This window comes from Leopardus geoffroyi, chromosome B3 (assembly GCF_018350155.1).
Source record: "Leopardus geoffroyi isolate Oge1 chromosome B3, O.geoffroyi_Oge1_pat1.0, whole genome shotgun sequence".
Lineage (NCBI taxonomy): Eukaryota > Metazoa > Chordata > Mammalia > Carnivora > Felidae > Leopardus > Leopardus geoffroyi.
In genome coordinates, this window is record NC_059337.1 from 73,927,536 (window position 1) to 73,940,942 (window position 13,407).

The 13,407-nt window shown below is 40.6% G+C and overlaps 1 protein-coding gene and 1 pseudogene across 1 annotated transcript in view; both read right to left on the minus strand.

Annotated features, from left to right (window-relative positions):
- SLC7A8 (solute carrier family 7 member 8) overlaps window positions 1–4,838 on the minus strand; it is a 53,249-nt gene extending 48,411 nt beyond the window's left edge. The window contains exons 1-2 of the mRNA XM_045450407.1: window positions 4,509–4,838; window positions 3,916–4,107 (exon numbers count right to left, since the gene is read on the minus strand). Coding sequence (XP_045306363.1) covers window positions 3,916–4,075 — 160 coding nt within the window. The 5' untranslated portion in view covers window positions 4,076–4,107; window positions 4,509–4,838. The remainder of the gene's footprint in view (window positions 1–3,915; window positions 4,108–4,508) is intronic.
- Window positions 4,839–11,966: 7,128 nt separating this feature from the next.
- On the minus strand, window positions 11,967–12,086 carry LOC123584737 (annotated as a pseudogene).
- Window positions 12,087–13,407: the final 1,321 nt, after the last annotated feature.

Genomic DNA, 13,407 nt, shown 5'->3' on the forward strand with positions numbered 1-13,407 from the left:
TAGAAATAGTAGAGAATAATGCTTAAAAGTTCAATTCAAAATTGGGACAAGCTCTATGTTTGAATCTCGCCTTCAATACTTTTTAGCTTTGTGATCTTCAACAAGTTGCTTATCCATCTGAGCTTCCATTTCCTTATCTGGAGAAAGAGATAAGTGCCTACCATGCCAGGTATTGTGAGGGATAAATAGGATAATGATGTTGGGTAACTGCACAAGTGTCTGGCGTATATTAAGTGCTTAATAATGATAGCTCTTGGGGATTCAGTCAGTGGAACGTGCGACTCTTGATTTTGAGGTTGTAGGTTTGAGCCCCATGTTGGATGGAGATAATTGCTTAAAAAGTAAAATCTAAAAAAAAAAAAAAGATAGCTCTTAACAGTAACTTCGGTATCATTAGATGAATTTTGCTGCTGTGTCACACTCTCTTTAGATTTTGGGGGAACTACACATTCATAGTGAAATCTAAGTTCATCTGTTGTCACCAGATTTCCTAAGCCAAGTACATGGAGAACAATAGACTGGTTAGATTAAGGCAAAGGTGATATTAAAAATTAAAATGGCCTGGGATGCCTGGCTGGCTCAGCCAGTGGAGCATGCAATTCTTAATCTCAGGTTTGTGAGTTCAAGCCCCATGTTGAGTGTAGAGCTTACTTAAAAAAAAAAAAAAATTTTTTTAATGGCCCAACCTAATTGTCTATGTTGATGAAATTATTCCTTGCTTAAAGATTTTCAAGCCAGGTTCCCAACAGTCCTTCAGATAAACACTTCTTATTACTACTATATGCAGACTTTTCCCAAGAGCCAATAAAGTCCAACAATCATTTGAGTTATTGTTCCATATAGGGCTACACACTAAAGATTCAGAGATGTAGAAGATACATTTTTTTTTGTTTGTTTTTGCTCAAGGGAATAACAGTATAGTTGTTAACGTTTTAAAGTTTCTTTTTTTTTTTAATGTTTATTTATTTTTGAGACAGAGAGAGACAGAGCATAAACGGAGGAGGGTCAGAGAGAGAGGGAGACACAGAATCTGAAGCAGGCTCCAGGCTCTGAGCTGTCAGCACAGAGACCAACGCGGGGCTCGAACTCATGGACCGTGAGATCATGACCTGAGCCGAAGTCGGACGCTTAACCGAATGAGCCACCCAGCCGCCCCTAGTTGTCAACGTTTTACCTATGAAATCTCCCAGAATCATCTTCTCTATTCCATCTTTTCCAACATCCTCAAGATGTTTCTTAATCTAGTGCTGGATGAGACTTCTCTCCTTGTGCTTCCTACCATTCACCTAACTTTGACCTTATTCAGCTCTTACACAACTCAACTATTTCATTAATTTCATTATTTGTTTAATGTATATGAATGTCATCTCTCCAGTCAGATTATAAGTAACTCTAGGGCATGGGTTTCTATTCGTTCAGTCTACATTCTTGTAACACCTACCATTCTATTATTCCTACTTTAGATCATCAATGATGCTTGTTAATGAAATTTTATGAGCTTGTATGAAACATACAGTTTAACTTATCCCTCTAAGTCAATTGGGTATGAGATAGTTGGATTTGGGGCAGATGTTACTTTCCCATACCATATCACCGGACTCACTTAGGAAATTTCTTTCCTCTTTTTGCCTTCTAATTTTCTTTCTTCCACAGTCTTGATGTTGAACACCAGATCACTGAATTCTGCATGGAAAAGGCCATTTCTATTTTTGCATTTGGTCTTGAAAAAACTTGAATCACTATCATCCACTCAGAAACCCCTCTGGAAGAGAATGGGGCTGCTGCTGAGCATATCTGCAATTCAACAGCCATGCAGGAGGGGAAGCAAGAAAAATTTTTATTCCTGGAAGCAGATGTCCTTCTGACAAAAGCAGAAAAAATTTTGCCCCCATATAATCCTAGAGAAAATCTGTGTCTCACCCTAGTTTAAATGGAGCTAGAATAGTGCCTGTTAACTCTACAAAGATTCTCACACTTTGGAAAAATATCCTGATTTCTCTGAAATCACCTATTTGGGATCTCCCTTTACCTTAGAGTTATTATTCTTGTCACTGTAATGTCAATGGGAATATTGGGACTATTTTCACACTGAAGCTCAATCTATGAGAGTGTGGGTAAAGCAGTAGTAATATTTACCCAACTAAGATTGTATTTCTTCAACATTTAGAAACCTGTTGAAGAAAGAGACAAGAACAACCTCAGGATATAGAGAAATGTCCTCCACCCTTGAATACCTGCACATATACAGAGGTGGGTGAGCAAGGCTGAGGCAGGAAAGAGGTTTGATTGTGCTTGTGTGCATGTAGGTGCAACATCTGCATATGAATAAGAGGAGGAAAATGCTTAATCCTATCAGTCAGACTGGTGAAAGAGGTAACAGGCTCTGGGCTATTTATAGACCATAAATTGGCATGTGCTGTACGTATTGAGTACTTTGCTGATCTCATTTTTTGAGCAATTGAGATAAAGGAGAAGCAAAGAAAAGGTAATGAGAGATTCAGATCATGATTGTAATTTTCTAAAATAACATTACATTTCTTTTAACTGTAGATGCCTGGAAAACCTCCCACAGTCAAGAGAATTAGATAGAATGGGATTCCATTTTGAAAACAGAGTGGAGATAACATGATCACCAAAGTCTGGGTGTAGAGGTGAAGAGGATTATCTGAATACTATACTGATTTTATTTGATTTCAAGGGCGTTCTCCAATGTCATTATTGCTCGGGTGCCAAAATGCCTCTGTGCATGTAATATGGGCTCATCCAGAGACACTGATTCATGGGCAGTAGGACAATAGGGCAATAGGGCAATAGAAAAAAGTTCAAAAGGAACTTTGGAGAGAGGACACAAACATATCTGGCCTGATCATCCCTCACCCCATTCTCTGGGAAGTCTGTAAAACCTTCGACCAAAAACAGAAGAAATGCTCACTCTCCGAAGTAATGAGCCATTGCCCATCCATCTCCAGGGCCTCTCTGGAAAGAGGAAGATGTGTTGTCTAGAGACAGAACCATATTTGGGACCCTCTGCCAAGCAGTGTGTGGTTAGGGGGTTGGAGTGGCCTATACTGGCACTCTCAGGAACACTCAGGCCCCCCAGCCTCAAAGTCAAAGTCTTCTAGCTGGGACCCATTTTAACCATCGGTTCCTCCTTGACTCCACGTTCTAGTCATTCTTTGAGAGCCTCATAAGGTCTTCCATGAATGTTAGGAGATAGGCAGACTCACAGGCAACTAGAGAAACTGCAAACTGTCTGTTTACAGAGAGGCACAATCTGTCTCTCCCTTTGTCCATAATTTATTTCCTCATCTGTGAAATGGGAATAACAGCCCCATCACATCTACTTTACAAAGTGAAAGTGCTGCATAACATGAAAAAAGCTATAGGAAGGCAAGGTATTATTAGCGCCGTTGTAGCCATTTTTATTATCCATTCCCTAGGCCCCCTATGTTTCATAGGACATAAAACAACAAAACATCTACTAAATATGTCCCAAGACAGTCCCCAACCTGCTAAAGAGATGGCTGCATGAAACCCTGTTAAAAATTCAGGTTCCCTAGCCCCACTTTAAGCCAACTGGATCAGAACCTTCAAGTGTGGAGCCAGAAGACTTGTATTTTCAACAAGCTCCCAGGCAATGCTGACCATCAGCCAGGTGTGTGAACCCTCTTTGCTCCATTCTATGAACACTGGACAGAACTGCTCAGCCTGCTTTGAAGGAAGAGATGCAAGACATACACAGCTTCCTAGACCCACCAAATATGACCACTGGGGATGGGTTACAGCACAGGTGAATGACAATCCTTTTCTAAGGGAGTAGGAAGCAAAAATAGCACTTTAGAGGGGGCATAGGTTCCACAAGAGGACCACCAGAGAAGGGGAGGAGTGGTGGATGGGAAAGGAAATTGGACTCACCTACAATGATACCACAAGCACTGACCAATCCAATCTCTTTCTTCAGGGCTACTCCGCCCCCTCCAGAACCAGACTCCGGGGTGGTATCCGATTTGCTCCCACCTGGGTGGTTCTTTTCAGTGTTGTTTCGGTGCCTGGCTCCTTTTTCCATCTTTCCCATTGGATTTCAACCTCCGAAAGGTATCTCTCTTTCTAAATATGTGTGGGTGTAAATATATTTTAAGAGATTGTCTTTCAAATTGAAATGTCCTTTTCTGAAATAAGGACCACTCCTACCCTCTTAAAAAAGACTCAGGCAGATAAAAGAAAAAACTGAAAATCTTCCTATTCTGTATTGACACTTTCTTGTCACTCGTGCTTACAAACAAGGAAAGGGTTGTTAAAAGTGGGGGGAAAAGAGACATAGATGTTTAAATATAAAAATAGAACTGTGCCAGCTACTCCAGCTGGAATTTTCCTGAAGGGGATGTAGATCTTCAGAGACCAGAATGGTTCTGCAATGTGTACCAGGCAGTGGCTTATTTTAGACGCTTCAAAGAGCTAATCTGGGTTTCATTCAGCTCTGCCCCCAAGAAAACAAAGATTGTCTTTACCTCCCCTTAGCCTTTTCTTTTATGATGAAGATAAGAGTTTTCATTAACTGAAGGAAAAAAAGGCAGTCCTCCGGTACTTTCTTCTCTTCCAGAAAAACAACTGTGGACCAGACCGGTTTGCTCTAGATCTTGTTTCCACCTGCTGTGGGTTTGTTTTCCCCTCCCTGTCTTCTGCCTTCCGCTTTCTCCAGATGTCCTCTTATGTCTCGTTTGTTTTCCTGTCCTTGTTTTCTTTCTTCCAAGCTCCGTCCTCACGGCACAGACTGCCCCATCTCTCTAGGTTACGGGAGAGTGGCCCTGGCACACACGAATGTGCTTCCCTTTTAGCATGGGGTTTTATAGGCTGAGCTAGCTCCGCCCCCATCTCCTCGGCTTCTCTCCATCCTCAGTCCGTCTCCTCCCTCCTCTTCAATTTAAATATTAGCACACAGCCCCCAAAGATCACCGAGAAGATGGATTAAAATATTCTGCTTTGTAATCGTCTCTCATTCTCCATCTTTCTCCTTGTGAGAAGTGGAAGTAAAATCCTTCCATGTCAACTGTTCTGGGAGAGATCATTAGCTGGTATAGCATTACAGGTCATACAGCATTTGTGAGCTTTATAAATAAGGGACCGGTTGTGCAGACACTTCCTCAGAAATACACAGGCGACTGTGCTAAAATATTTATATCTGGATCATTTGAGGATACAGGAGAGAAGGTTGTAGGGACCTTGTCTTCAAGTTTCTGAAAGTAGAAGGAAATGCGCGGCTGGGGGAGGGGAATGGAAAGAATTAAGAATAATGGAAAAGAGGTTCATTTAGTAGAATTGTGAGCTGTGAAGAGCATAGGTGAAACAGAATCACCAGGAAGAGGTAGTAGCCTTACTGTTCACAGCTCTATTCTGTGTTAGCTAAGGCAGGATGAAAATGACTCCCACTCTGGACCCAGGAAAGAATGACACAAAATCTGGTAGGATGGAGCCTTTCACAGCTTCTAGTATTTTTTGCATGCATAAATTATCTGAAAGACAGCTCGGGGAAGGAGTGAAGAGCTATCAAGACCTCTCTGATCACAAAACAGAGTGTTGATGTTAAGAAATGACCAACTGGGGCCCCTGGGTGGCTCAGTCGGTTGAGCGACCGACTTTGGCTCAGGTCATGAACTCACAGTTTGTGAGTTCAAGCCCCACATCGTGCTCTGTGCTGATTACTCAGAGTCTGGAGTCTGCTTCAGATTCTGTGTCTCCCTCTCTCTCTCCTCCTCCCCCTGCTCACGCTCTGTCTCTCTCTCTCTCTCAAAACTAAATAAATATTAAAAAAAAAAAACTTTAAAAAAAAGAAAAAAAGAAATTACCAACTATCATGTTGATATTGTGTCTTGGCTTCCATGAAGAATTTCACCCAGGAACTGCTGCCTTATGGTGAGAGTAATGATATCTATTTATAATTGTAAAGTACTTTGAAAAAAACAGCAAGAAGCAATATAGCAGACCACATTATAAATCTAAACTAAAATTATTTCTTTTTAAAAAAAATTTTTTTAATGTTTTTTTATTTATTTTTGAGACAGAGAGAGACAGAGCATGAGCAGGGAAGGGGCAGAGAGAGAGGGAGACACAGAATCTGAATCAGGCTCCAGGCTCTGAGCTGTCAGCACAGAGCCCAACACAGGGCTCGAACTCACAAACCAAGAAATCATGACCTGAGCCGAAGTCAGACGCTTAACCGACTGAGCCACCCAGGCGCCCATAAGCTAAAATCATTTCGAATCCATATTAAATATATTATGCAAAAGTACTTGATTTTAAAGTGGGTCTAAAAAACAAAGGTCCCCAAGCTGACTGCTAAATACAGAAATTCAGTTTTTGGAAAATGTTCCAAAAGACTCTGCATTTTAAGAAAAATAAATACTTAATTCCTTTTAATAAGGATGGTTGAGCTATTGTAGCAAAGACTTTCCAAATAAGATAAAGTCCAATCCACAATATTTTCACTTTGCCCTTAAGCACTCAGCAAGTACTAAGTTTCAAAGGTTCGGAGTTCAACCTCTTCTCCTTTTGCCACTTCAAGATACAGCAAATTGAAAGCCTCAGCTAAATACATACATACATACATACATACATACATACATACATAAATAGCATTTTCAATCAAAAGAACAGAGAAGTAAGGGATATATAGCACAAAACTCCATGGGAGGGCATGAGTCATGGCAATTTTGAGTTGCTTCTGGCCTTTCCTGAAGGACAAAGCATTGAGGAAAAATTTGATGGATTCATTTAAAAAAATTTTTTTTTTAATGTTTATTTATTTTTGAGACAGAGAGAGACAGAGCATGAATGGGGGAGGGTCAGAGAGAGAGGGAGACACCGAATCCGAAGCAGGCTCCAGGCTCTGAGCTGTCAGCACAGAGCCTGATGCAGGGCTCAAACCCACGGACCGTGAGATCATGACCTGAGCCGAAGTCGGACGCTTAACCAAATGAGCCACCCAGGCGCCCCGATGGATTCATTTTTAAACAGTATGATTTGAAGACTTCTGCCCAAATTTCAACATTAAGGTATAAAACAAATAATCTTTCTCCTTCCCAAACATGAGTTCTTTCAGTTACATTTATATTTCTAATTTAAATGTGTCAATTTAATATGAGATAAAACATGAATGTGATGAATTTGAGTTCTCTTGCCAAAATCAGTGCAAACCGACCACAAAATGGCAGGCTTTAGCCAACTGAATTTATGATTAAAGAAGTTAAGGAGGGTAGGGCGCTTGGCTCAGGTGGTTAAGTGTCGGACTCTTGATTTCAGCTCAGGTCATGATTCCATGATTTTGAGCCCCTGACAGTGCAGAGCCTGCTTGGAATTCTCTCTCTCTCCCTCTCTCTCTGCCCTTCTCCCACTTTCTCTCTCTTTCTCTCTCTCTCTCTCTCTCTCAAAAAAACCAAACTTTTAAAAAAAATTTTTAAAAAGAAGTTAAGGAGGATTGTGGGATCAAATCCATTCTTGGGATATAGTGGTACTAAGCACACCACTAAAGTACTTAGTACTTAGGACTCTTCCCTCTTTTAACAGAACCTTTTATTCATATTACATGGCTCTCTTGATGTTGGATTCTTTTTGTGAAATAAACCCTAGGTGTGTCAAAATTCCACATGACTAAAATTGAACACAAAAGAGTAAAAACAGTCTTGGTGTAACATGCTGAAAAAATCTATAGAAATGATTAACTGACGTTTCTTAAATTTTGAGCACTGAATTATTTTTATTCATAACTATTCTACATTTGCCTTTGTATCTTTTGTTCTACTTTCTGCATTTCAACAGTGCTTTACAGCCTACAAACTGTTTTATGCACAACATCTGGGTTTTTTCTCCTCCTTATTAAATACTTTGGATAGAGAAGCCACTTACTTTTTCCTCTTACAAAGATTAGGAAGCTGAGGCTCGGAGAAGTGTCTTGCTTGAGGTCAAAGACAAGACAATCTACTTCTGGGCAAGTGGGATGTCAATAGTTTACACATGGAGAGCTTTTCCCAGGACACTATAGCTACTTAAAGACTTTGATCAGGGCCATGTCCACATCTTCTTAAATTGGTGTCATGACTGTGCCTTTTAGAGAGCCACCTTGATGTTTACATCTGTTCAGTGACTCACAGGACTTCTGCCCTCCCCTCAATATTTGTCACCTCCTTCACATAGTCCTCAGTTTGGCCATTTTCCAACTGCATTAGCGCAACTCTGTTTCCAGTATCTGGGTGACTGTTATTGATTTGCATGCTTAGGGTGGGAAGAAGGTGATCCTTTTAACCGGGGAAAGGGTGGGTAAGAGGGTCATTTTCTTATGAACAAGGACTTAGCAAGAGAAAGTCTGTGTGAGGCTGACACCTACTGCACAAAGGAAGGTATGGCACGGAAACATGCTACTTGTACATAGTGAACAAAAAGTTCTGTTGCCATATTCCCTTTAGCAACAACAGCTAAGAAGTATCTGTTTTTTCTTTTTAATTTTTTAATGTTTATTTTTGAGAGAGAGAGAGAGAGAGAGAGAGAGAGAGAGAGAAACAAGGCATGAGCAGGGGAGGGACAGAGAGAGAGAGACACACAGAATCTGAAGCAGGATCCAGGCTCTGAGCTGTCAGCACAGAGCCCAAGGTGGGGCTCAAACCCAGGGACCGTGAGATCATGACCCAAGCCAAAGTTGTACGCTTAACTGACTAAGCCACCCAGGTGCCCCAAGAAGTATCTGTTAATGCAGAGGAATACAGCACAAAGCTCATTTACTCCATTTTTTTTTTCTGGACCCAGTAGACATGCACTTTATTTATTCATTGTAACAAAGCTGTGAACTCTGAGATCAAAAGAGAGGACCCAAATCTCTTCCTGGAGGAAACTCATAGTCCATATTCACACTCCACTCTTCTTCTTGCACCAATATGCCCAGAGTCAGAGGAAACCCTGCTTTCAATTAAAGCCAGCTTTCTTCCTGAAGTTGCAGTGACCACTGCCTATGGTCAAACAGTGGCTTCCTGAGCTAGCATTCTAGAACCTTTTATTTCATTAAAGTAAAGAGCAGATGAAAATTAGTGAGCAAAGAGGAAAGAAATAAAAAAGAAAAGGACAAAACAGGTCAGAAAAAAAGGAAGATAAAATGAGAAGATGTAGTTAGTTAATAAGCTCTTTTTAGTGTATGCTCTGTTTGCCTTTTGGACATATTTATGAGTTCAAAGGAAGTTGTATCTTCTAGGGTTTATGTAGTCCTGAGAATTTGGATGGGGCAGATCCTGTTTTGTTATGATGGTCAATGAATTCATGCTCTTCTGGAGATAATGATGAATCCTTGCTCTGACAATAAAGACAAAAATTCCAGCAGATTACTCTTCTGTCTGCTGCACTTGGCTGGATTCCAGAGAGCTAGCCCAGCACTAGTGGGAAAGAAATAAAGGTGCATTCCCTGAGGCAGCTGCATGTGTTTAACTCCTTTGCTGGGCCCAATCTGTCTCAGGGCTTTGGTATTCTTTCTAAGCCTTTAGGCGAATCAAATTCTGAGTACTTAAATGTGGAAACTTCCAGTTTCTAATTGGTTTTCGCTGAGGATTTATGTTTACCAAAGATGAAAGCTCATATATTTTAGGATATGGAAAATAAGTTCCCTGAAATTAGACATTTGTTTTATTCTCTGTTGTAACCCCAGTACCTAAAATGGTGCCTAGAACTCAAAAAATATGATTGAATGAATGAATGAATGGTAATGTACATTAATTCATAATAAATAAATTAAATAATAGCTGATGGACTGATGTGTGGATTAATTGTAGTAAGATGCAGTCAAGTCCTCAGTGCTTGGAGAGGAGCTGAACTGTAGACGGAGGAGAAAAACACAATTAAAGGTTTGACTTTGAAGATCATTTCATATGGAACACAGATCTCAAGGAGGCCCCCAACACTGCCTGGCATTCCAACACTGCGGGCAACTGACTCTTCCATTCACTTCTCTCCTCTCTGCAAATACCATCCCTCAAATCCGGACTTTCAGTTGATGTCCTTGCCTATTATTTCATGGAGAAAACAGAATGGCAGAAGGAACTTCCACATCCTCCAACCACTAACTCTGTCAATATGCCATAAGCTGCACCCACATACTCTGCCTTCTCTCCCATAGAAATGGATGTGCTGTACTTGCTCCTATGTATCTCCCTGACTTGTACACCAGCTTCCCTGACCTAGCTCACCTACCCAGGGACTTTGCTCCTGCAATTATTCCTCTCTCCTGCATCATCAGCTTTTGACACTCTAGGGGATTATTCCTATCAGTATACTAACCTGCTATAATGGCTTCCATAAAAAACAAAAACAAACAAAACCCCAACCCTAACAACTTCCCTTGACTTTATATTCCTTTTCAGCTGCCACCCAACTTCTTTGATCCCTTTTTACTTCTTCAACGCTTATTCATCCACTACATTTAAGCTTTTATCCCCATCACTCCACTGAATCTATTCTTGTCAAGTTCACCAATAGCCACCACAGAGTCCAATCTTGTGACCATTTCTCAGTCTTCATCTTACTGATCTCACAGAAGCATGGCTCTTGGACACCCCCTCTCCTGGGGAAGGGCTTTCCCCTTCCTCACTGGCCTCTTCTCAGGCTCCTTGACTGGATCTTTTTTTTTTTTTTTTTTTTTTTTTGAATGTGAGACGGGGAGGGGCAGAGAGAGAGAACATGAGATCATTACCTGAGCTGAAATCAAGAGTCAGATGCTTAACTGATGCTTAACCCAGGCACCCCAGCTGGATCTGTTTTCTTCCCAACCTCTCCTCTTCTCTATCCTCCCTAACTGGGTGATTTCATCCAGCCCTATGACTTTTAGAAAGTCATAGGACTTTCAGCCCTAGGACATCTCAGATATTTTTCAAATGTTGAGATCCAGCCCTCATCTCGCTCATAAACTCTAGATCTAGTCATCTAATTGATATCTCTGTTTGGATGTTTAATAGGCACCTCAAACTTAATATATCTAGTGCCTGCAAGTCCCTCTAAACCTGTTCTTCTTCCAGTATTCCCCACTTTAGGAAATGGCACTAGTTGGTCAGGCCAAATATCCTGAAGTCAACTTTGACTTGGGTTTCTCTCACATGCCCTACATTTTTTGTCTTGTCAGCCAATCCTGTTAGCTGTAGATTTACTCTTATCTAGAAATAAATAACTTCTTATTATATCATCTCCACCGCTACTGCCCAAGTTCATCACCACTTTACCATCGGCAATCCCCTGGACTACTGCAGTAGCTTTCTTTTTTTTTTTTTTTTTAATTTTTTAAAAAAATGTTTATTGTAGAACGAGACAGAGTGCAAGTGGGGGAGGGGCAGAGAGAGAGGGAGACACAGGATCCAAAGCAGGTTCTAGGCTCTGAGCTGTCAACACAGAGCCCTACACGGGGCTCAAACCCACAAACCGTAAGATCATGACCAGAGCCAAAGTCAGACACTTAACTGACTGTGCCACCCAGGCGCCCCTGCAGTAGCTTTCTAATCGGTCTCCCCATTTCTATATTTGTTCTGTGACAAATGTCCTCCTCTACACTGTTCTCGACACAGCAGCCAGAATGATCCTTTATAATCATAAATCAGGTCATGTCACTCCCCTGCTCAAAACCTTCCAGTGGCTGTCCATCATACATAATAAGAATCAGATCTGAAGTCATCTTTATCATGGCCCCCGTGGCCGCTCCAAATTTATATCCTTCTTTTCTTCTTTCCATTTAGCCCTACCAGACTCATAGACCTTCTTACTATTCTTTGAACACTGAGCTCTGCCTCAGGCCTTTGCACTAGCTGGAGCCTCTCAGGAACACTTCCTCCAGACAGTCACATGCCTTGCTCCCTCATGTTATACATGTTCCTCAGTAAATGTTGCCTCCTTAACAGAGGGTTGCTCTGACCACCAAATGGACCTTGTTTTTATCATCACTGCTTAATATCATTTGGTTTTTTGCTTGTTTGTTCCTTGTTTGTGTCTCCTATTAGAATGTAAGCTCCAGATTATTAAACTGATAAGAACAGATACTACACTTGATCTTAGCCAAAAGGCCAAGAAGCAATGTAAGCTCCAGATTATTGAATTTGTTGTTTTTTTAATGTTTATTTACTTTTGAGAGAGAGATAGAGTGTGAGCGGGGAAGGAGCAGAGAGAGAGGGAGACACAGAATCCAGAACAGGCTCCAGGCTCTGAGATGTCAGCACAGAGCCCAACACAGGGCTCGAACTCAGAACTCATGAACCACGAGACCGTGACCTGAGCTGAAGTTGTATGCTGAACCGTCTGAGCCACCCAGGTGCCCCGAATTTGTTGTTTTTAGGTGGGTTATGGTTATGGTTAAAGAGTACTTCTCTTTTAGAGATATATGCCAATATATTTATGGGTGAAACAATATGACATCTTCGATTTGCTTCAAAATAATATAGGGGGAGGGATAGAGAGGTAGGTTAGTAATGAAAGATGGTCAACTATGAGTTGATATTATTTAAGATGGATGGTGTGTAGATCGAAGTCACTTTGTATATGTTTACATTTGTATACGTTTACATTTTTTCATACAAACAAACATAAAACTTGGCTTGTTTCTTCACCATTATATCCCTAATGCCTAGAGCAGTGCTTGGCATATAGGAGGAATTTGTCAAAGAAAAAAAAGAGACAACAGGTTCAAAATGGAGTCACTTGTGCTAAGTCCCATGTCAGCAAACCAAGGATTTATATCTAATCTAATTGCAGTTTCAGCCTCTCCCAGGAATGTGACCTTTAACCAGTCAATCTGGTATTACTTAGTCAGCACTAGTGAGGTAATCTTCTTGATAGACCCCCTGCCCTTCCCTCAAAGGAAGGTGACCTTGCCTGAAATAATCCACTGTTGGTTAGAAAATTATTTTTTCTGCCTCCATCCACCTATAAAAGACTTTCATTATATACAGCTCCATGGAGCTCCTTTTCCCCTTTCTAGATGGCATGCTGCTTGATTCATGAATTGCTGAATAAAGCCAATTTGATCTTCATATTCAGTTAAATTTTGCTTTTTCACAAATTCATAAATATATATTCATTCAACAGTCATTGCATATTGAATCAGTTAGAGGAGTAAAGGATATTTCCAAAATAAATTTTAATCATTTACTGCCAATTGTTATAAAGGTATATTTTCAAAATAAATTTTAATCACAATGCCAATTGTTGAAAATCTAAATTCTAAGTTCCAAAGGAGGATTTTACAAAGACTACCCAATTCCAGGCACTGAGTTCAAGAATGTCCTAATTGTGGGAATGCCAGAACTATAGTGGCTAATTTGGTGATAGCTATGCCTTTAATTTTTCTCCTCAAGACCACTTTTAAAAAATATAGCTTTATTTCTTCTTTCTTCTTTCTCA